This window comes from Manis javanica, chromosome 12 (assembly GCF_040802235.1).
Source record: "Manis javanica isolate MJ-LG chromosome 12, MJ_LKY, whole genome shotgun sequence".
NCBI lineage: Eukaryota > Metazoa > Chordata > Mammalia > Pholidota > Manidae > Manis > Manis javanica.
Genome location: NC_133167.1, coordinates 85,356,060 through 85,378,179, shown reverse-complemented (window position 1 = coordinate 85,378,179; position 22,120 = coordinate 85,356,060). Strand labels below are relative to the sequence as shown.

The 22,120-nt window shown below is 40.7% G+C and overlaps 1 protein-coding gene across 1 annotated transcript; it reads left to right on the top strand.

Moving 5' to 3' along the window:
• The first annotated feature begins 31 nt into the window (after positions 1–31).
• LSM1 (LSM1 homolog, mRNA degradation associated) lies at positions 32–21,353 on the top strand. Its single transcript, XM_037015057.2, has 4 exons — positions 32–383; positions 10,896–10,964; positions 12,265–12,380; positions 20,849–21,353. Exons 1-4 carry the CDS (start codon positions 338–340, stop codon positions 21,017–21,019), a joined length of 402 nt encoding a protein of 133 aa, XP_036870952.1. The 5' UTR covers positions 32–337; the 3' UTR covers positions 21,020–21,353.
• Positions 21,354–22,120: the final 767 nt, after the last annotated feature.

Here is a 22,120-nt window from a genome sequence, read left to right as displayed (position 1 = left end):
AGCAGGAGGAAGAGGGGCGGCACTCTGTTCCTTAAAAGGGAGAATACATTTTCTCCCCACCTATCCCATGTAGAGCCTTCTTTTACCAGGGATGGGGAAAGGCGTCCCGGGACCGCCGATGGCCCCGCCCTTTCCTGGGGGGACGGCACGCGACGCCGGAAGTGGGTGGGGGTAATATGGAGGAGTTTCCGGCAGGCCCCGGCGGCTGAAAGCCGGGGCTGAGGCGCTTCTCCGGCTCCGGGTCCTGTCTCAGTCCCGCCGAGGCGGCGACTGCGACTGCGGAAGGAAGAAGGTGTTGGGCGCGCTGGCCCGCCGCTGCTACCCATTTCAGCTCAAAATGAACTATATGCCCGGCACCGCCAGCCTCATCGAGGACATCGACAGTGAGTAGCCGTCTCCCGCGGGTGAAGTGTGGGTGGGCCCGTTGCTGCTGGGTGAGTGCCTCTCCGGCGGGAGCTCGTGGGACGCTCGGCAGGGGCGGCGTGTTTCCAGCGCAGTTCTGGGCGTTCGCAGTGACGTCCTCCGCGGGTCGGAGGAGGCCGGGACGCCCCGTTTGCCCTCGCCCGTCGCAGCCTCCACCGGCCGGGGACTAATGAGCGGCAAGCTGCAGAACTCACTTCTGCGTGCGAGGAACGCGGCTCCTGAGTCCCTGGCCCCGAAGTTGCTCGCCCCGCCCGCTCTCTCCCACCTGCAGCATTTCGAGTACCAGGTTGTGACGGGTGGGTGCATGAGAATGCTTAAGAGAAAGGAGTCACCAAGAAACGAAAATACTAAGAGAACAGCAGTTGGACTTAATTGGCGGTAAATACAGGCTTTATCCTGTGTAGCCACTTGCAGTCGTCTTTTACCATGAGGGTCTTAGCGCTTTCAGGTTTTCGTCGTGGAGACCACTGCCAGACAAAGTGTTGACTTTTCTGGAAAGACTGAGTCACTTCAAACTCTTTTTTTCTTTTAGACAATTTCCTTTTGCTTTTACCAAGAAGACCTCCCTCCTAGTTATCGCCCTGAAAAGGAGCTTGGTCCTATGCAAAAAAGGAGCCACCTATAATCGTCCTGTCTTTCCTTTTTGTAAATTCCCATCCGTGAATTACTCCTCAGGCAACATTTTTTTAATCGTGTGATCTGTCTCGTTAACTTGTAATTGCTGCAAAATGGTTTACACACAGTTCCAGACAAGTCACGACAAACTTTACAGCTACTGTACATGCAAATTGAAGAGTGGGTCTATGGTCAAATTCTCATTTTATCATTGTCTGAAATCAGTTTTTAAATCCACATTAGTGACTTTGTTATTGAAAGGAATTCTGGGTTAAACTGGACCAAATTGATGTATGAATAAGTGCTGTACAAGCCTATCGGAAATGTGAAATGAGATCTTTAAGCACCTGAGGATGCCCTTTTGTCATCATTGCTCTTTGTATATGAATTTAATTTAGGCCCCTAACACATTCTGCCATTTTACTGAAAATAGTTTATTTTCAAGCCCTCCAGCCCCTTTTTGGTAGGTTCCAAGCCCTGTCCTTTACTGAAAAGTTTGAAACCATGTTATATACACCCTTCCCTGCGCCCTGCACACACTTTCCTTCTCCTCAGTCTTCCTAGATTTTCACCATCCTCATTTGAGTAGGAAGTTTGGGTCTTTTAAAATGCTTTTCCTCACACTGTTTCTGACCTCCCTTCAATCAATAGCCCTTTTCTCTCATATCTTCTTTCTGACCCTGGATCGTTCCCTTCAGGTAGTCCGTCTCAAGTGTTTCTCAGCAGTGTCTCCCCATCAAACTCTCATCCCTTTTTTCATATCCTTCCCCTTAAACCTCGAGTCATCTCGGTTTTGACTGTACTTCCTGATCACCTGTCGTAGATCACCTCTGTTACACCTGCAGTCTGGTTTTTGTAGTCAGCACACTCCTGAGGCTGAATTTTTAACGCCATCAGTCTAATGGCTCTTCTGCATTCTTCCCTGTGCAGCGTTGTGACACTTATTAAAACTGGATTATTTTTTTTGGTATCATTAATCTACAATTACATGACCAACATAAGGTTACTATCACCAAGTCCCCACCACATACCCCATTACAGTCACTGTCCATCAGCATAGTAAGATGCTATTAGAATCACTACTTGTCTTCTCTGTGTTGTACAGCCCTCCCTGTGCTGCCCCCACATTATGTCTGCTAATCGTAATGCCCCTTTTCCCCCCTTATCCCTCCCATCCCACCCATCCTCCCCAGTCCCTTTCCCTTTGGTAACTGTTAGTCCGTTCTTGGGTTCTGTGAGTCTACTGCTGTTTTGTTCTTTCAGTTTTTTTCTTTGTTCTTTTATACTCCACAAATGAGTGAAATCATTTGCTACTCGTCTTTTTCTGCCTGGCTTATTTCACTGAGCATAATACCCTCTAGCTCCATCCATGTTGTTGCAAATGGTAGGGTTTGTTTTCTTCTTTTTTTTATTATTATTTATTTTTTTATTTTTATTAAGGTACGATTGATATACACTCTTATGAGGGTTTCACATGAAAAAACAATGTGGTTACTACACTTACCCATATTATCAAGTCCCCACCCATACCCCAGTAAAGTCACTGTCCATCAGTGTAATAAGATGTCACAGATCCACTATGTGCTTACTCTGTGCTACACTGTTCTCCCCATGATCCTCCACACCATGTGTACTAAATATAATACCCCTCAAACCCTTCTCCCTCCCCCCTCCACCGTCTGACACCCCTCCCCTTTGGTAATCACTAGTTCATTGAAGTCTCCAAGTCTGCTGCTATTTTGTTCCTTCACTTTTGCTTCATTGTTGTAGTCCACAAATGAGGAAAATCATTTGGCATTTGTCTTTCTCCACCTGGCTTATTTCACTAAGCATAATGTTCTCCAGCTCCTTCCAGGTTGTTACAAATGGTAGAATTTGTTTCTTTCTTATGAACGAATAGTATTCCATTGTGTATATATACCACATCTTCTTTATTCATCTACTGATGGACACTTAGGTTGCTTCCATATCTTGGCTATTGTAAAAAGTGCTGCGATAAACATAGGGGTGCAAATGTCTTTTTGAATCTGAGAAGTTGTATTCTTTGGGTAAATTCCAAAGAGTGGAATGGTATTTCTATTTTTAGTTTTCTGAGGAACCTTCATATTGCTTTCCACAATGGTTGAACTAGCTTACATTCACACCAGCAGTGTAGGAGGGTTCCCCTTTCTCCGCATCCTCACCAGCATTTGTTCTTAGTCTTTTTGATGCTGGCCATCCTTACTGGTGTGAGGTGATATCTCATTGTGGTTTTAATTTGCATTTCCCTGATGACTAGTGGTGATTAGCATCTTTTCATGTGTCTGTTGGCCATCTGAATTTCTTCTTTGGAGAACTGTCTCTTCATATCCTCTGCCCATTTTTTAATCGGATTATTTGCTTTTTGGGTGTTGAGGCGTGTAAGTTCTTTATATATTTTGGATGTTAACCCCTTGTTGGATATGTCATTTTCAAATACATTCTCCCATACTGTAGGGTGCCTTTTTGTTCTGTTGATGGTGTCCTTTGCTGTACAGAAACTTTTTAGTTTGATGTAGTCCCATGAGTTCACTTTTGCTTTTGTTTCCCTTGCTCGAGGAGTTTTGCCTATGTTTGCCTATGTTTTCTTCTAAGAGTTTTATGGTTTCATGACTTATATTGAAGTCTTTGATCGATTTTCAAGTTTACTTTTGTGTGTGGGGTTAAACAATAATCCAATTTCATTCTCTTGCATGTACCTGTCCAGTTTTGCCAACACCAGCTGTTGAAGAGGCTGTCATTTCCCCATTGTATATCCATCGCTCCTTTATCATAATTAATTGACCATGTATGGTTGGGTTTATATCAGGGCTTTCTAGTCTGTTCCACTGGTCTATGGGTCTGTTCTTGTTCCAGTACCAAATTGTCTTGATTACTGTGGCTTTGTAGTAGAGCTTGAAGTTGGGGAGTGTAACGCTCCCAGCTTTATTCTTCCTTCTCAGAATTGCTTTGGCTATTCAGGGTCTTTCATGGTTTCATGTGAATTTTAGAACGATTTTCTCTGGTTCATTGAAGAATGTTGTTGCTATTTTGATAGGAATTGAATTGAATCTATAGATTGCTTTAGGCAGGATGGCCATTTTGACAATATTAATTCTATCCATGAGCACAAGATGTGTTTCCATTTATTGGTCTCTTCTTTAATTTCTTTTAAGAGTGTCTTGTAGTTTTCAGGGTATAGGTCTTTCACTTCCTTGGTTAGGTTTATTCCTAGGTATTTTATTCTTTTTGATGCAATTGTGAATGGAATTGTTTTCCTGATTTCTCTCTCTGTTAGTTCATTGTTAGTGTATAGGAATGCCACAGATTTCTGTGTATTAATTTTGTATCCTGCAACTTTGCTGAATTCAGATACTAGATCTAGTAGTTTTGGACTGGATTCCTTAGGGTTTTTTATGTACAATATCATGTCATCTGCAAACAGGGAGAGTTTAACTTCTTCCTTGCCAATCTGGATGCCTTTTATCTCTTTGTGTTGTCTGATTGCCATGGCTAGGACCTCCAGTACTCTGTTGAATAGAAGTGGGGAAAGCGGGCATCCTTGTCTTGTTCCTGATCTTAAAGGAAAAGCTTTCAGCTTCTCGCTGTTAAGTATGATGTTGTCTGTGGGTTTGTCATATATGGCCTTTATTATGTTGTGGTACTTGCCCTCTGTACCCATTTTGTTGAGTTTTTATCATGAATGGGTGTTGAATTTTGTCAAATGCTTTTTCAGCATCTATGGAGATGGTCATGTGGTTTTTGTCCTTTTTGTTTATGTGGTGGATGATGTTGATGGATTTTCAAATATTGTACCATCCTTGCATCCGTGGAATAAATCCTACTTGATAATCATGGATGATCTTTTTGTTGTATTTTTTAATTCGGTTTGCTAATATTTTGTTGAGTATTTTTGCATCTATGTTCATCAAGGATATTGGTCTGTAATTTTCTTTTTTTGTGGTGTCTTTGCCTGGTTTTGGTATTAGAGTGATGCTGGCCTCATAGAATGAGTTTGGAAGTATTCCCTCTTCTTCTACTCTTTGGAAAACATCAAGGAGGATGGGTATTAGGTCTTCACTAAATGTTTGATAAAATTTGGCGGTGAAGCCATCTGGTCCAGGGCTTTTGTTCTTAGGTAGTTTTTTGATTACCAGTTCAATTTCATTGCTGGTAATTGGTCTGTTCAGATTTTCTGTTTCTTCCTTGGTCAGTCTTGGAAGGTTGTATTTCTCTAGAAAGTTGTCCATTTCTTCTAGGTTATCCAGTTTGTTAGCATATAATTTTTCATAGTATTCTCTAATAATTCTTTCTATTTCTGTGGTATCCATAGTGATTTTTCCATTCTCATTTCTGATTCTGTTTATGTGTGTAGACTCTCTTTTTTTCTTGCTAAGTCTGGCTAGGGGTTTATCTATTTTGTTTATTTTCTCGAAGAACCAGCTCTTGTTTCATTGATTCTATTGTTTTATTCTTCTCGATTTTATTTATTTCTGCTCTAATCTTTATTATGTCCCTCCTTCTACTGACTTTGGGCCTCATTTTTTTTTTTTTTTCTAGTTTCATTAATTGTGAGTTTAGAGTGCTTATATGGGATTGTTCTTCTTTCTTGAGGTAGGCCTGTATTGCAATATACTTTCCTCTTAGCACAGCCTTGGCTGCATCCCACAGATTTTGTGGTGTTGAATTATTGTTGTCTTCATATATTGCTTGATCTCTGTTTTTATTTGGTCATTGATCCACCGGTTATTTAGGGGCCTGTTGTGAAACCTCCATTTGTTTGTGGAATTTTTCATTTTCTTTGTGTAATTTATTTCCAGTTTCATACCTTTGTGGTCTGAAACTGGTTGGTACAATTTCAATCTTTTTGAATTTACTGAGGCTCTTTTTATGGCCTAGTATATGATCTATTCTTGAAAACGTTCCATGTGCACTTGAGAAGAATGTGTATTCTGTTGCTTTTGGGTGTAAAGTTCTGTAGATGTCTATTAGGTCCATCTGTTCTAACGTGTTGTTTAGTGCCTCTGTGTCGTTACTTATTTTCTGTCTGGTTGATCTGTCCTTCAGAGTGAGTGGAGTGTTGAAGTTTCGTAGAATGAATGCATTGCATTCTATTTCCCCTTTTAATTGAGTTAGTATTTGTTTCACATATGTAGGTGCTCTTGTGTTGGGAGCATAGGTATTTATAATGGTTATATCTTCTTGTTGAATTGACCCCTTTATCATTATGTAATGTCCTTCATTGTCTCTTGTTACTTTCTTTGTTTTGAAGTCTATTTTGTCTGTAGTGTCTGTAGTGAAGTCTATTTTGTCTGTAGTGTCTGTAGTGCAGCTCCTACTTTTTTCTCTCTGTTAGTTGCATGAAATGTCTTTTTCCATCCCTTCACTTTTAGTCTGTGTATGTCTTTGGGTTTAAAGTGAGTCTCTTGTAGGCAGCATATAGATGGGTCTTTTTTTCATCCATTCAGTGACTCTGTGTCTTTTGATTGGTGCATTTAGGCCATTTACATTTAGGGTGATTATCGATAGGTATGTACTTATTGCCATCGCAGACTTTAGATTCGTGGTTACCAGTGGTTCAAAGTTAACTTCTTTACTATCTAAGAGTCTAACTTAACTTACTTAATATGGTATTATAAACACAATCTAAAGGTTCTTTTCTTTTTCTCCTTTTTCTTCCTCCTCCATTCTTTATATATCAGGTGTCATATTCTGTACTCTTTGTCTATCCCTTGATTGATTTTGGGGATAGTTAATTTAATTTTTCATTTGCTTAGTAATTAGCTACTCTTCTTGCTTTACTGTGGTTTTATTTCCTCTTGTGACAGCTATTAAACCTTAGGAACACTTCCATCTATAGAAGACCCTCCAAAATAGACTGTAGAGATAGATGGTTTGTGGGAGGTAAATTCTCTCAGCTTTTGTTTATCTGGAAATTGTTTAATTCCTCCTTCAAATTTAAATGATAATCTTGCCGATAAAGTAATCTTGGTTCCAGGCCCTTCTGCTTCATGGCATTAAATACATCATGCCACTCCCTTCTGGCCTGTAAGGTTTCTGCTGAGAAGGCTGATGTTAGCCTGATGGGCTTTCCTTTCTATATGATCTTATTTCTCTCTCTGGCTGCTTTTAATGGTCTGTCTTTATCCTTGATCTTTGCCATTTTAATTACTATATGTCTTAGTGTTATCTTCCTTGGGTCCCTTGTGTTGGGAGATCTGTGGATCTCCATGGCCTGAGAGACTATCTCCTTCCCCAGATTGGGGAAGTTTTCAGCAATTGCCTCCTCAAAGACACTTTCTATCCCTTCTCTCTTCTTCTGGTATCCCTATAATGTGAACATTGTTCCATTTGGATTGGTCACACAGTTCTCTCAATGTTCTTTCATTTTTGGAGATCCTTTTTTCTCTCTGTGCCTCAGCCTCTCTGTATTCCTCCTCTCATTTATCGTCTCTCCACCGTATCCAACCTGCCTTTAATACCCTCCATTGTGTTCTTCAATGATTGGATCTCCAAACGGAATTCATTCCTGAGTTCTTGAATATCTTCCCGTACCTCCATTAGCATGTTAATGATTTTTATTTTGAACTCCCTTTCAGGGAGAGTCACAAGGTCCATGTCATTTAAATCTTTTTCTGGAGTTGTATTAATAATTTTACTCTGGACCAGGTTCCTTTGGCGTTTCATATTTGTGTATGGTGCCCTCTAGTGCCCAGAAGCTCTACTCTCTGGAGCTGCTCAGCCCCTGAAGCAATGTAGGGGGTCACAGTGGAGTGGTATTGGTGCCTGGGGGGAAGAAAGAGCTGTTTCCTGCTTCCCGGCTGCTATGCCTGCCTCCACTGCCTGAACCAGTGGGCCAAGCACCCAGGTATAAGCTTTTGTCCCAGAGCAGCCGGATATGGATCCTTGTTTTCCACAAGCAGCTGGAATCCCAGTCTCCCCAGGAACTCTGTCTGTCCCAGCTTTCCAACCCCGTAATTACAAGAGTATCATGAAAGCACCATGAAATGTAGGTTTGTGCTCCCAGAGCAGATCTCTGAAGCTAGGTATTCAGCAGTCCCAGGCTTCCACTCCCTCCCTGCTCAGTTTCTCTCCCTCCTGCCGGTGAGCTGGGGTGGGGAAAGGGCTTGGGTCCCTCCAGACCACAGCTTTGGTACGTTACCCTGTTCCGTGAGGTCTGCTCTTTTCTCCAGGTGTATGCAGTCTGGCACAGTCCTCTTTCCTGTCGCTCTTTTGGGGTTAGTTGTATTAATTATATTTTCGTATTATATGCGGTTTTAGGAGGAAGCCTCTGTCTCACCTCTCATGCCGCCATCTTTAATCCTAATTGGTTTGTTTTCTTCTTATGGCTGAATAATATTCCATTGTGTATATGTACCACATCTTTATCCATTCATCTACTGATGGACATTTAGGTTGCTTCCATTTCTTGGCTATAGTAAATAGTGCTGTGATAAACATAGGGGTGCATACGTCTTTTTCAAACTGGGCTGCTGCATTCTTAGGGTAAATTCCTAGGAGTGGAATTCCTGAGTCAAATGGTATTTCTATTTTGAGTTTTTTGAGGAACCTCCATACTATTTTCCACAATGGTTGAACTAATTTACATTCTCACCAGCAGTGTAGGAGGGTTCCCCTTTCTCCACATCCTTGCCAACATTTGTTCTTGTCTGTCTTTTGGATTGTTGGCCATCCTAAGTGGTACGAGGTGATATCTCATTGTGGTTTTGATGATTAGCGATGTGGAGCATCTTTTCATGTGTCTGTTGGCCATCTGAATTTCTTCTTTGGAGAACTGTCTGTTCAGCTCCTCTGCCCTTTTTTTTTTTTTTGAGAGGGCATCTCTCATATTTATTGATCAAATGGTTGTTAACAATAAAATTCTGTATAGGGGGGTCAATGCTCAATGCATGATCATTAATCCATCTCAAGCCTAATTCTCGTCAGTCTCCAATCTTCTGAAGCATAACGAACAAGTTCTTACATGGTGAACAGTACAAGCTCTGCCCATTTTTTAATTGGATTATTTGCTTTTTGATTGTTGAGGTGCATGAGCTCTTTATGTATTTTGGATGTCAACCCTTTATCGGATCTGTCATTTATGAATATATTCTCCAATACTGCAGAATGTCTTTTTGTTCTATTGATGGTGTCCTTTGCTGTACAGAAGCTTTTCAGCTTAATATAGTTCCACTTGTTCATTTTTGCTTTTGTTTCCCTTACCCGGGAGATATGTTCATGAAGAAGTCACTCATGTTTATGTCCAAGAGATATTTGCCTGTTTTTTTCCAAGAGTTTTATGGTTTCATGACTTACATTCAGATCTTTGATCCATTTCGAATTTACTTTTGTGTATGGGGTTTGACAATATTCCAGTTTCATTCTCTTACATATAGCTAACTGTCCTAAAACTGGATTCTTAATTCTAGTCTCTTGATTTCTCCAACACTGGTACTTACCAGTTTTCTTTCCTCTCTGTTACTGTTCCCTAAAACAGATTGTCTCTTAGGTTCTGTCTTTGACCTCCTGCTTTTCTTAAATCTCTAGGAGATCTCCTGAACTGTAATAACTATATCTTCTTTGTGGACTTAACCAAAATTGCTCTAATTCTGTCTTCATGGGCATTCCAGACCTTGGTTCAGGACTCTTCATGTCCCATACTCGGAAAATAGCCTCATAGCTGCACTGTCTTTTCTGCCAGTTCAGTCTTGACAGTTTTCTTCTTCCCTATGAGGTGAAATCCAACCTCATCCTGCTCCTAGTATTTTTCTGGCTTTTTCTCTTGTTATTTCCTTTCACACCCTCAACTTTTAGCCAAACATATGGATACATAGCCCTTTTTTCTCCAGCCTGACTTACAGATTTCCCTCCCCACCTCCTTCCTGCCACTCTTCCCATGGCCAAAAACTATCTACCTTTTAAGGTCCAATTCAGATACCTCCTCCAGCTGTAGTTTCTCTCAGTCTCATAAAATTAAGATTTGCTTTCCTATAGTACTTAGTTATAACCCAGGGAAGACTGAATTCCTTCAGGGAAGAATCACTGTCCTGTTCCTGTGTTCTACATCTAAAAAGTACTGTATGTGTGCTACCAACAAAGTGGAGTAAATTCTGCCAGCTATTCTAGCAACTTACTATCATTCTCCAGTGTCAGCCCCGAGTCACCTCTTCAGCGAGGTTTTCCCTGTCCACCCTCTTTTCTGCACCCTCTCTCTTCATCAGTCTATCCTACCATCTTATTATTCCACTGTACTAAATCACAATAGGTCATTTTTTTGTTCGTCTTCTTCCACCAGGAATATAAGTTCATAGGCTGGTAACCTTCTGAGTCTTACTCTGTACCATATGTCTAGACCCCAGAGCAGCACAGAGCTCTCAATTAAATGTATTGAATTTATGTTCTAGCTTATTATCCACAAGCTCATTTTACATATCTGAGGCATTGTTTTTATTTAAAATCTTCTCTCATTCCAAAGTGTGAAATACAAGCTCTTCTAAGATGAGGGGAAGATAATTATTGAATTAAGATTATGAAGATTATCTAGACTAAATTTTGCAGTTGCATATCCAGAAACTGACGTGGCATGAAAGGGTTTAACTTTCAGTCATCAGCATCTCGAGCCAGTCAATCGGGCCTTTTCTCATTCTCCCACACTACTATGATTCTTCTCACACTAATCTAATGTAAACCTCAGGCTGCCTTGGACCTCCCTCTAATTTCCCAGTGAACTCCACCTTCAATACTCTGGAAGAGGAGAGGGTAGAGCTTGAACTGCTACTAACTTTATTTTTGTTGTCATCTTGTACACGTGCTGAAGCTAACAGTTTTCATTTTTTAAAGATCTTTTTTCCTCTCCTCAGAAAAGCACTTGGTCCTGCTTCGTGATGGGAGGACACTTATAGGCTTTTTAAGAAGCATTGATCAATTTGGTATGTATTATTTTTGGGCTACTCCTGTTCTCTGGTTAAGAGCTGCCCATTACTTTTTTTCTGTCATTTCACGTTGAAATTTATCGGCACCTTTTTCAGGTGTATGGCATCATGGAGGACTGTTTTTTGAGTCATTACTTCATTGTTTTCTAAGTTATGACTAAGTCGTTCAAAAGCTTGAATTTACAAGCTTGTATTTCATAGAATCTGTGAAGTTTTGGGCTATTTTTAATTTTCCCCATTAGAGGGAGCCAAATTATAGAAATAAACAGTCCACCAGAAAAGCTGCTCAGTCGTACATTGATTTGGGTGCGACCACTCTTCAAAGCATTCCTGCACTGAAGGTAATCCCTCCCTATCCAGTAGAACGGAGTAGAGGGCACTCTCTGAAGCCTTTTAGGAATGCCCCCCTACATTAAGGTCAAGATTTTTACACTTAAAAGTACATCAGACTTGAGGCTTGGTCTTTGTTTTATATCTGGCATTTCCCTGGAGAGATCTGTGTTTGCTTCTGTTTCAAGGAACTTCTCAGTTCATATCAACATTTGTTGAATATCTTCTAGTTCAGTGATTTGGCAAGAGGGAAAAACAACTGAAACACTTCCAAGAATTATAAAAGATAAGAACATTGACATTTGTTTTCTTTCAAATAAGAAAAATAGTACCAGTTGAAAGAAAAATAATTCTTAAGAGATAGGGATTCTCAACCTTAAGTCAAATTCATCAGATACTTTGAGGAAAAAGCAGTAAATACTGACTTTACTCTCAGATTACCAGGCATGGTTCTCTGGCAAAGTGAAAAAATAGGTTTCTGTGTGTTGTGATATATGGATCGCTACACTGGGTTAAGTGAAGCCTAAGTACTGACACAAAGCTAAATCTTTGGGAAACCATCACATATGCATACCCACACAACAAAAACTGTGTCCTCCTACTAAACCAGAGTTTTAATCTCTGGTTGTTGAGGCTGAAGACCTGGTACAGTCTTCCTGGTACCCTACTCATTTATCCCTTCTTACAGCCAAGGAGATATTCTCAATAAACTGATAAAGGGATTTTCTGAACTTCTCCCATCATCGTTGTGTATTAGTGCAACATAATCTCCTAAACCCTCTCAGTTTATAGTTGCTTAAAAGTCATATGTCTTAATGAAATAGAAGATTGTGTGAAATTTTAGCTTTTCCCAGAATTCGAAAGTTTAGGAATCATGTCCGGCTAAATCTTTTCTACTCAAAATAAATTGAACCTTTACCCAATAATTAAAACTAAATATCTTTGTTTTTTTCCTATGCACTTACAGCTAACTTAGTGCTACATCAGACTGTGGAGCGTATTCATGTGGGCAAAAAGTACGGTGATATTCCTCGAGGAATTTTTGTGGTCAGAGGAGAAAATGTGGTCCTACTAGGAGAAATAGTAAGTGAAAACTTAAGCTGCTATGGGTTTTGACAATCCAGCTAGATAGGTTTCTTTTTGTCTTTGCTTTTTTTTGTTTGTTTTGTTTTATTTTTCATTTTTTATTTCTTTATTTTTTTTACTTAACGTATTACTGATACACTCTTATGAAGGTTTCACATGAAAAAACAATGTGGTTCCTACATTCACCCCTGTTATCATGTTCCCACCCATGCCCCATTGCAGGCACTGCCCAACAGTATAGTAAGATGCCACAGAGTCACTATTTGCCTTCTCTGTGCTACACTGTCTTCCCCATGATCCCCCCACACCATGTGTGCTACTCATAATACCCCTCAATCCCCTTCTCCCTCCCACCCCATCCACCCTCCCCTTTGGTAACCACTAGTTCCTTCTTGGAGTCCGTGAGTCTGTTGCTGTTTTGTTCCTTCAGTTTTCTTTCATTGTTATACTCCACAAATGAGGGAAATCATTTGGTACTTGTCTTTCTCTGCCTGGCTTATTTCACTGAGCATAATATCCTCCAGCTCCATCCATGTTGTTGCAAATGGTAGGGTTTGTTTCTTTCTTATGGCTCAGTAGTGTTCCATTGTGTATATGTACCACATCTTCTTTATCCATTCGTCGACTAATGGACACTTAGGTTGCTTCCATATCTTGGCTATTGTAAAAAGTGCTGCAATAAACATAGGGGTGCATATGTCTTTTTGAATCTGAGAAATTATATTCTTTGGGTAAATTCCTCGGAGTGAAATTCCCAGGTCAAATGGTATTTCTCTTAGTGTTTTGAGGAACCTCCATATTGTTTTCCACAAAGGTTGAACTAGCTTACATTCGCACCAGCAGTGTAGGAGTTACCCTTTCTCCACATCCTTGCCAGCACTTGTTCCTAGTCTTTTCGATACTGGCCATCCTAACTGGTGTGAGGTGATATCTCATTGTGGTTTTAATTTGCATTTCCCTGAAAATTAATGATGTGGAGCATCTTTTCATGTGCCTCTTGACCATCTGAATTTCTTTGGAGAATTGTCTGTTCATATCCTCTGCCCATTTTTTAATCAGGTTATTTGCTTTTTGGGTGTTGAAGTGTGTGAGTTCTTTATATATTTTGGATGTTAACCCCTTGTCAGATATGTCATTTACAAATATATTCTCCCATACTGTAAGATGTCTTTTTGTTCTGTTGTTCATGTCCTTTGCTGTACAGAAGCTTTTTAGTTTGATGTAGTCCCATGTGTTCATTTTTGCTTTTGTTTTACTCAAGGAGATGCATTCAGAAAAAAGTTGCTCATGTTTATATTCAGGAGATTTTTGCCTGTTGTCTTCTTAGAATTTTATGGTTTCTTGACTTAGATTCAGGTCTTTGATCCATTTCGAGTTTCCTGCTGTGTGTGCGGGTAGACAATAATCCAATTCCATTCTCTTGCATGTAACTGTCCAATTTTGCCAACACCAGTTGAAGAGGCTGTCATTTCCCCATTGTATGTCCATGGCTCCTTTATCGTATATTAATTGACCATATATGCTTGGGTTTATATCTGGGCTCTGGTCTGTTCCATTGGTCTATGGGCCTGTTCTTGTGCCAGTACCAAATTGTCTTCATTACTGTGGCTTTGTAGTAGAGTTTGAAGTCATGGAGCGTAATTCCCCCTGCTTTATTCTTCTTTCTCAGGATTGCTTTGGCATTTGGGGTCTTTTTTGGTTCCATATGAATTTCAGAACTGTTTTCTCTAGTTTGTTGAAGAATGCTGTTGGTATTTTGATAGGGATTGCATTAAATCTTTAGCTTGCTTTAGGCAGGATGACCATTTTGACAATATTAATTCTACCTATCCATGAGGACAGGATGTGTTTCCATTTATTGGTATCTTCTTTAATTTCTCTCATGAGTATCTTGTAGCTTTCAGCATATAGATCTTTCTTTTTGTCTTTTCAAGAAAAAAAAAACACTTTCCACATCCCACCCAGCTTCTCACAGGAAACCACCAGATTAGCTTAGGAAAGCTACAGTTGTAAAAGGAAAGCTACAGAGAATAATTAACTTTGTTTCAGTGCCTCTTGGCATTTTAAAGATTTTGACCCCATTAGCTGCAAAATATGTGATATGAAAAATACCTTCCTATACAAATGTGTTCATTCATATGTTATTTCTGCTATCTCTAATAGCAGAAAATTTTAAAACCTGGTAACAAGAATAATAATTCCATGAAGTATGATTTATATACATTGGACTATTTGGGCAGTTATATAAACAATTAGTTACCAGTAGTTCTTCATGACATAAAGTTAATGAGTGGTGTTTGGGGGGAAAGACACATTGCATATGCAATGTAATGTCCCTGTTTCTAAAGGGACAGCTGTAGGGGAGGCTTTTCTGTAAACCCTCTTGGGTATGGAATTCAGCCTCACTGGGATCCGTAGCTCACAGCCGAGGAGGAGGTACCTATGTGTCTGTGCAGGAAGACCAGCTGCCGGGTGAGAAGTTCAGTTCTTCCAAGGTGTTACTGCAGGTGTGTGTGTGTGTAAATGCACACCAATACATACGTGTATGCATATATACATAGAGAGCTATTAGAAAACCTTTAGAAGTACTCAGACATTTTAAAAATAAGATAAAACTTGATGTCATATCTTAAATGAAACATTTACTTGAAAAGTACCTTACATAGAATCTTTGTCTTGCTGCTTCTAAGTATTGGCTTTGCCAAGAAAATCAAAAAACTTTACCATTTGCTTAATTTTATCTTACTGTTTTGTTTTTAAAGTTTTCAATATAGTTTCCCAATACCTAGTCACATCTGAAATCAGGTTTACAGAAGTCTTCTGAGTGGAGTGGTTTGGTCTGTAGCTATTTTTAACAATAAGCCACGTGAGAAAGTTAGGAGATAATTCTGCCAGTCAGGTTAGTTCAGAGATCTCATGTGACACTAGAAAGAGCTAGAAAAGACTCTTCTATTGATACTGCCCATGTGCTGCTGTGAAATGGATGGAATATCTTTTCTAATTTTAAACTGTTTTTCTGGTTGATATTTTTGGCCCAGTGTATCATTTCTTGCATGTTTAAGCAACAGAAATTTTATCTTATGTTACATAAAAGCTGAAACAAAGCACTGTGGTTCCTGGGGGCATTGGGGTACTGAATGGCTGTCAAGTGAATTAAAGAAAGACTGATCCATCTCTGGGTGGTAGGATTATAGGATAGGTGATTATTTCTTTTTCCATACTTTCCTAGGTTTAAGGGGTTTTTTTGTTTTTTTTTTTCTTTTTTTGTTTTTTTGTTTTTGTTTTTATTAAGGTACAATTGATATACACTCTTATGAAGGTTTCACATGAAAAAACAACGTGGCTACTACAGTTACCCATATTATCAAGTCCCCACCCATACCCCAATGCAGTCACTGTCCATCAGTATAGCAAGTTGCCAGAGATCCACTATGTCCCTTCTGTGTGATACACTGTTCTCCCTGTGATGACCCCTCACACCATGTGTACTAAACATAATGCCCCTCAATCCCCTTCACCCTCCCATACCCCTCCCCTTTGGTAACCACTAGTTCATTCTTAGAGTCTCTGAGTCTGCTGCCATTTTCTTCCTTCAGTTTTGCTTCATTGTTATACTCCACAAATAAGGGAAATCATTTGGCACTTGTCTTTCTCCACCTGGCTTATTTCACTGAGCATAATGTCCTCTAGCTCCATCCATGTTGTTGCAAATGGTAGGATTTGTTTCTTTCTTATGGCTGAATAGTATTCCATTGTGTATATGTACCACATCTTCTTTATCCATTCATCTACTGATGGACACTTAGGTTGCTTCCATATCTTGGCTATTGTAAAAAGTGCTGTGATGAACATAGGGGTGCATATGTCTTTTTGAATCTGAGAAGCTGTATTGTTTGGGTAAATTCCAAGGAGTGGGATTCCCAGGTCAAATGGTATTTCTATTTTTAGTTTTTTGAGGAACCTCCATATTGCTTTCCACAATGGTTGAACTAGCTTACATTCCCACCAGCAGTGTTCCTAGGTTTAAAGATAAAACATTACTTTGCTGTCAGGGGGAAATATTTAAGTTAAAATAGTTACAGGTACTCTGCTTCAGTTTTACAGTGACCACCACAGAAAGGCTTTCTTTGCCATTTGCATTTGCACAGATGCAGATGTATATGTGTGAGGAGAGGATTAGTAGGGAACTTGTGTTTGTTCTTGAAGATTCGTTGTTTCCTGGGACCCTTTTGTGAACAAAAGTACTCTTAATAATTATGGTTCAGATACTGCAGAACTTTTAGTGGTGTCACTGAAGAATTATGGTTCAGGAATGTTTACATCGTTACAGGAATCCATAGTCAGTTTGAACAAATTAAGTTACCAACTCTAGGGAAACTCATACAGAAACCATTGAGATTTGTTAAAGATCCCATTACTTCAGAAGTCCCTGGATTCGGCCCCAAGGACGATGATGCCGTAGCCTTCAGTCATAACTGGTGGTGGGGCAGCGGCATCTGAAGTGCCGAGCAGCGCAGTGAATAACATACTGAAGAGTGCAGGAGGCGGCACACTGAGCTAAGGACATCATCTTCCCTTCTCCTGCTCCCCACAGGGGAATGCTGGTTACCTCAAGGACATGTATTCTGCAGGGTGCAATTAACACTGACCCAGGGCAGGGCTAGCTTACGTGATGGGGCGGCTTTCATCCCAGCCTCTCTAGTGAGCCCTCCCAAGGGCCCTACCTGTGGGTTCTGAGGCCTTGGCAGCATAAGGACATACGCTCAAGGAAGGCTGGCACATCCGGTCGGCTTGTGTGTGTGTTGGTGCCTTCTCAGGATTTTATATCTGAAGGCACAGAAGAGGGTATGAAATGAGAACACCCTGTCTGTTGAGGCCCTCCATGGTACTGAAACCAGGGTATACCTGTGTGCTCATTTTAAGGATAATAAACTAAGCCTCTGGATAGTGAGACTTTTATAGCAAAGTTGTTCTGCTTTTTAATATTGGTTATCAAATGTTCATAAGATGTGAAATAAAATTAAAATAGTAAGCACATGATGCCATGTTAAATGAAAACAATGACAGTATTTGCTTTATGGGTTTTTTCTTTCAGTAAGTATATGCATAGGAAAATTGGAAGGATATCCATCAAAATGTTACCCTCCATATTAAAGTTTTGGATGATTGTTTTTTGGTTTTTTGAGTGTGTGATTTTTTTTTTTATTAAGGTATGATTGATATAAACTCTTATGAAGGTTTCACATGAAAAAACAATGTGGTTACAACATTTACCCTTATTATCAAGTCCTCACCCATACCCCAATGCAGTCACTGTTCATCAGTGCAGCAAGATGCCGCAGATTCACTCTGTACCTTCTCTGTGCTACAGTGTCCCCCCCTGTGATCCCCGACACCATGTGTACTAAACATAATGCCCCTCAATCCCCTTCTGCCTCCCTACCCACCCGCCCTCCCCTTTGGTAACCACTAATCCCTTTTTGGAGTCTGTGAGTCTGTTGCTGTTTTGTTCCTTGAGTTTTCTTTTATTGTTATACTCCACAAATGAGGGAAATCATTTGTGTACTTGTCTTTCTCTGCCTGGCTTATTTCACTGAGCATAATATATTCCAGCCCCATCCATGTTGTTGCAAATACTAGGATTTGTTTCTTATGGCCGAATAGTATTCCATTGTGTATATGTACCACATCTTCTTTATCCATTCATCTATTGATGGACACTTAGGTTGCTTCCATATTTTGGCTATTGTAAAAAGTGCTGCAATAAACATATGGGTGCATATGTTTTTTTGAATCTGAGAAGTTGTATTCTTTGCGTAAATTCCAAGGAGTGGGATTCCCAGGTCAAATGGTATTTCTATTTTTAGTTTTTTGAGGAACCTCCATATTGCTTTCCACATGGTTGAACTAGCTTGCATTCCCACCAGCAGTGTAGGAGGGCTCCCCTTTCTCCACATCCTCACCAGCATTTGTTGTTCTTAGTTTTTTCAATGCTGGCCATCCTTACTGGTGTGAGGTGATATCTCATTGTGGTTTTAATTTGCATTTCCCTGATGATTAGTGATATGGAGCATCTTTTCATGTGTCTGTTGGCCATCTGAATTTCTTCTTTGGAGAAGTGTCTCTTCATATACTCTGCCCATTTGTTAATCGGGTTATTTGCTTTTTGGGTGTTGAGGCGTGTAAGTTCTTTATATATTTTGGATGTTAACCCCTTGTTCCGTGCCTCCATTAGCATGTTAATGATTTTTATTTTGAACTCCCTTTCAGGAAGAGTCATGACATCCATGCCATCTTTCACAGGAGTTAGAGGAAAAGGAAAGGGGCGGGGAGGGAGTGGAGGCCTGGCACTGCTGAATACCTAACTCTGGAGATCTGCTGTGGGAGCACAAACCTACATTTTGTGGTACTTTCATGATTCTCTCGTGATTGGGGAATTGGAAAGCTAGGACACGCAGAATTCCTAGAGAGACTGAAATTCCAGCTGCTTGTGGAAAGCAGGGATCCATATCCGGCTGCTCTGGACAAAGGAAGGGCGGGAAACCTAAATTTATAAGGAAACCTAAAATTATAAATTTAAATTAATTACTTTAGTATTTGTTGGTGTCTGCGATTGTGATCTATATTAATTTTACTCTGGACCAGGTTCCTTTGGCATTTCATATTTGTATATGGCACTCTCTAGTGTCCAGAAGCTCTACACTCTGGAGCTGTTCAGCCCCAGAAGCAATGTTTGGGGGTCACAGCGAGTGGCATTGGTGCCTGCGGAGTGGAAAGAGCTGTTTCCTGCTTCCCGGCTGCTATGCCTGTCTCCACTGCCTGAACCAGTGGGCCGAGCACACTGGCATAAGCCTCAATGCCTTGCGTTTGCAGTTGCTGTAGACAGATCTTCCCTCTGGCTGGTTTGACGCCAGGGTAGGGTTTGCCGGTTTGTGAGGCAGGTGGGGCTGGCTTGGAGAAGGGTACAGTAGCCTGCATATCACGGAGGAGGTCCTTGGAGCTGTGTAGCCAGCCAGGGAACTGGAGCACCTGAAGATTGTGGAAGCTCCCAACCTGCTGGGCAGAGTGCACCCCGACAATTTTGTCTACCTGTCCTTTGTCCTGAGCAGTCAGCTCTGCAGTCCTTGCGTCTTTAGCAGCCCTCTTGCTAAGGGCTTCCTTGTTAGGAAGTCTCTCAGACCACCCGCCCTTCCTTTGTCCCAGAGCAGCCGGATATGGATCCCTGCTTTCCACAAGCAGCTGGAATCTCAGTCTCTCTAGGAATTCTGCGTGTCCTAGCTTTCCAATTCCCCAATCACGAGAGAATCATGAAAGTACCACAAAATGTAGGTTTGTGCTCCCACAGCAGATCTCCAGAGTTAGGTATTCAGCAGTGCCAGGCCTCCACTCCCTCCCCGCCCCTTTCCTCTTCCTCCAGCTGGTGAGCTGGGGTCGGGGAAGGGCTTGGGTCCTGCCAGGCCACAGCTTTGGTACATTACCCTGTTCCGTGAGGTCTGCTCTTTTCTCCAGGTGTGTGCAGTCTGGCACAGTCCTCCTTCTTGGTGCTTTTCCAGGATTAGTTGTATTAATTATATTTTCGTATTATATGCAGTTTTAGGAGGAAGCCTCTGTCTCACCTCTCACGCCGCCATCTTTAATCCTCTCTCTTTGGATGATTCTTTAAAATGTTTTTGTTTTCTAAGTTTCACACAGTAAGCATGTAGTTTTGAATTAAATAAGGGAAGAATAATTTCTTATTAAGCAAAAATAGTTTTAATTAAAATGGTGGAGAAATATATTGGAGCCAAACTAGTTTAGTGACCTACCTCGTCTGCTGAGGTTTTCTCTGGAAGGCTTGTTGCCATAGTTGAGAGAGTTTTGTTATAATTTAAAGACTCCAAGTTAATGCCTTTGAGGGGAGAGGGTACTTCTTTGAATCAATGTTCTCTGCCTTCTTACTTAGCAACAACCCCTAGAAATTAAGCTGACTTTGATAATGTAAAAATACAAAACTTACCCAAATCCATCTTGGCTTCAGTAACTTCTCTCTCATGTTCTCTGGGATTGGGGAGACAGCTGTTTAAAAGCAGCCTGCCTGCCTGCCTGCCTGCCTTCCTTCCTTCCTTCCTTCCTTCCTTTCTTCCTTCCTTCCTTAGTTACTTATTATTTATTATTTATTTATTTACTATTAATTAATTATTTTTTAGGAAACATAGTCCTTGGCTAATAGAGGACTTCAGATAACCAAGAGCTTTGTTATAAACCTGACACCCACCCTGTTACCACCTTCATATAAGCATGTATTCTATAGTGGTGTAGCCAGATGTTTCTTTGTAAAACTTACCTATCGCTAGGGGTATTTCAGCCCTGCTACAATTATGAAAAATGACCCCATCCTGATAAAGGAATCCATTTGCCTTTAGATCAGTAATGTTTTCTGTTCTTGGTCATCAGTTAAAAGTGTTTCAACCCTGCTTGTTTTATAGGACCTGGAAAAGGAGAGTGACACACCCCTCCAGCAAGTATCTATTGAGGAGATCCTGGAAGAACAAAGGGTGGAACAGCAGACCAAGCTGGAAGCCGAGAAGCTGAAAGTCCAGGCCCTCAAGGACCGTGGCCTGTCCATTCCTCGGGCAGATACTCTTGATGAGTATTAAGTCTTTGGCTCAGGCAGTTGCTCTTGGGGAGCAGGAGCTGTCAGAGAATGCAAATGATAGCCTGGTTCCCTCATACATTTGACTAGAGACTGTAGGGTTCTGAAGTCATTTTTATTTTGAATTCTTTCACAGAGGCACCATGAAGAAATCACATGGCTTTTTTTTTCCTTTTTAGTAAACAGAATCATTGTTTAAAGGGACAGTGGCATGGACTCCTTTCTCACATCCCTGTGGAGCCAGCAGCTGCTGCTTTAGATTGCTCTTGTCATCCCCGGTTAGAGTGTATAGGGGATATTCTTCATTTACTTGTAAATAAAATATGAATCTCAAGTCATGTTGTTTCCCAAGTTTGAGTTGCTTCTAGTGAATAGACAAAATTTAGTCTCTGTTGTCAAAGACGTAAGCACTCCACACCGAGGATTTCCCCTCTGCCTAGCTACTTAGGAAGGAAAATCTTCACACTGAGTACCTTGTAGGTCCTCCCCTCTCCAATTGGTAAGAAAAATAAGTTTTCTGGCTTCAGGAAGGAGCTGTCAGTGAATTTCTGCAGTGATTGATTTAGTCTCAGGTTTGAGAAACAGTGTCCACTCTACTTGTGGCTCCTACTTCCCAACAGCTAATCCAGACCACGTTCCTGTGAGAGCCAACATGCTGCTCCTCACGCGGCTTTTTCTCTTAAATCTTCGGTTAACTTAGGCTTTCTAGTCGTTTGGATTGAGTCTCGAGCCTCTTAGGCTGTTACCACCAAAAAGGAGCACAAATAAAATGGCGTTTCAGTGACGGGTAACATCTAGGTTATTCTTGGCCAATGCATACATTGGCTGGTGACCCAGATGATGCCACTTCTTCGATGTGATGATTTCGTAGTTTATGTAAAAGCACAGTGCAGTTTAATGGACAGCGTACTGAACTAGGAGTTAGGAAATGTAAGGTAAAATTCTTCCTTCTCTTGAGCACCTTGGGCTTGAGCAAGTGAGTTAGCCTCTCTGATTCTCAGTTTTTTAACTAAAATTATTCCAGATATTTCCTTTTTTACAGTCTTGAGCAAAGATGTCCTCTTCATGAGACTTATGTCCAATGCCTATGAATTATTTTATAGTA

What these genes read in the sequence shown, in the direction of transcription:
- LSM1 (XM_037015057.2), top strand. Translation starts at nt 338, where the DNA reads ATGAACTATATGCCCGGCACCGCCAGCCTCATCGAGGACATCGACA. An exon ending in AAGAAGCATTGATCAATTTG is followed by an intron (nt 10,965 to 12,264) that starts GTATGTATTATT and finishes ATGCACTTACAG; the next exon opens with CTAACTTAGTGCTACATCAG. An exon ending in TGGTCCTACTAGGAGAAATA is followed by an intron (nt 12,381 to 20,848) that starts GTAAGTGAAAAC and finishes CTTGTTTTATAG; the next exon opens with GACCTGGAAAAGGAGAGTGA.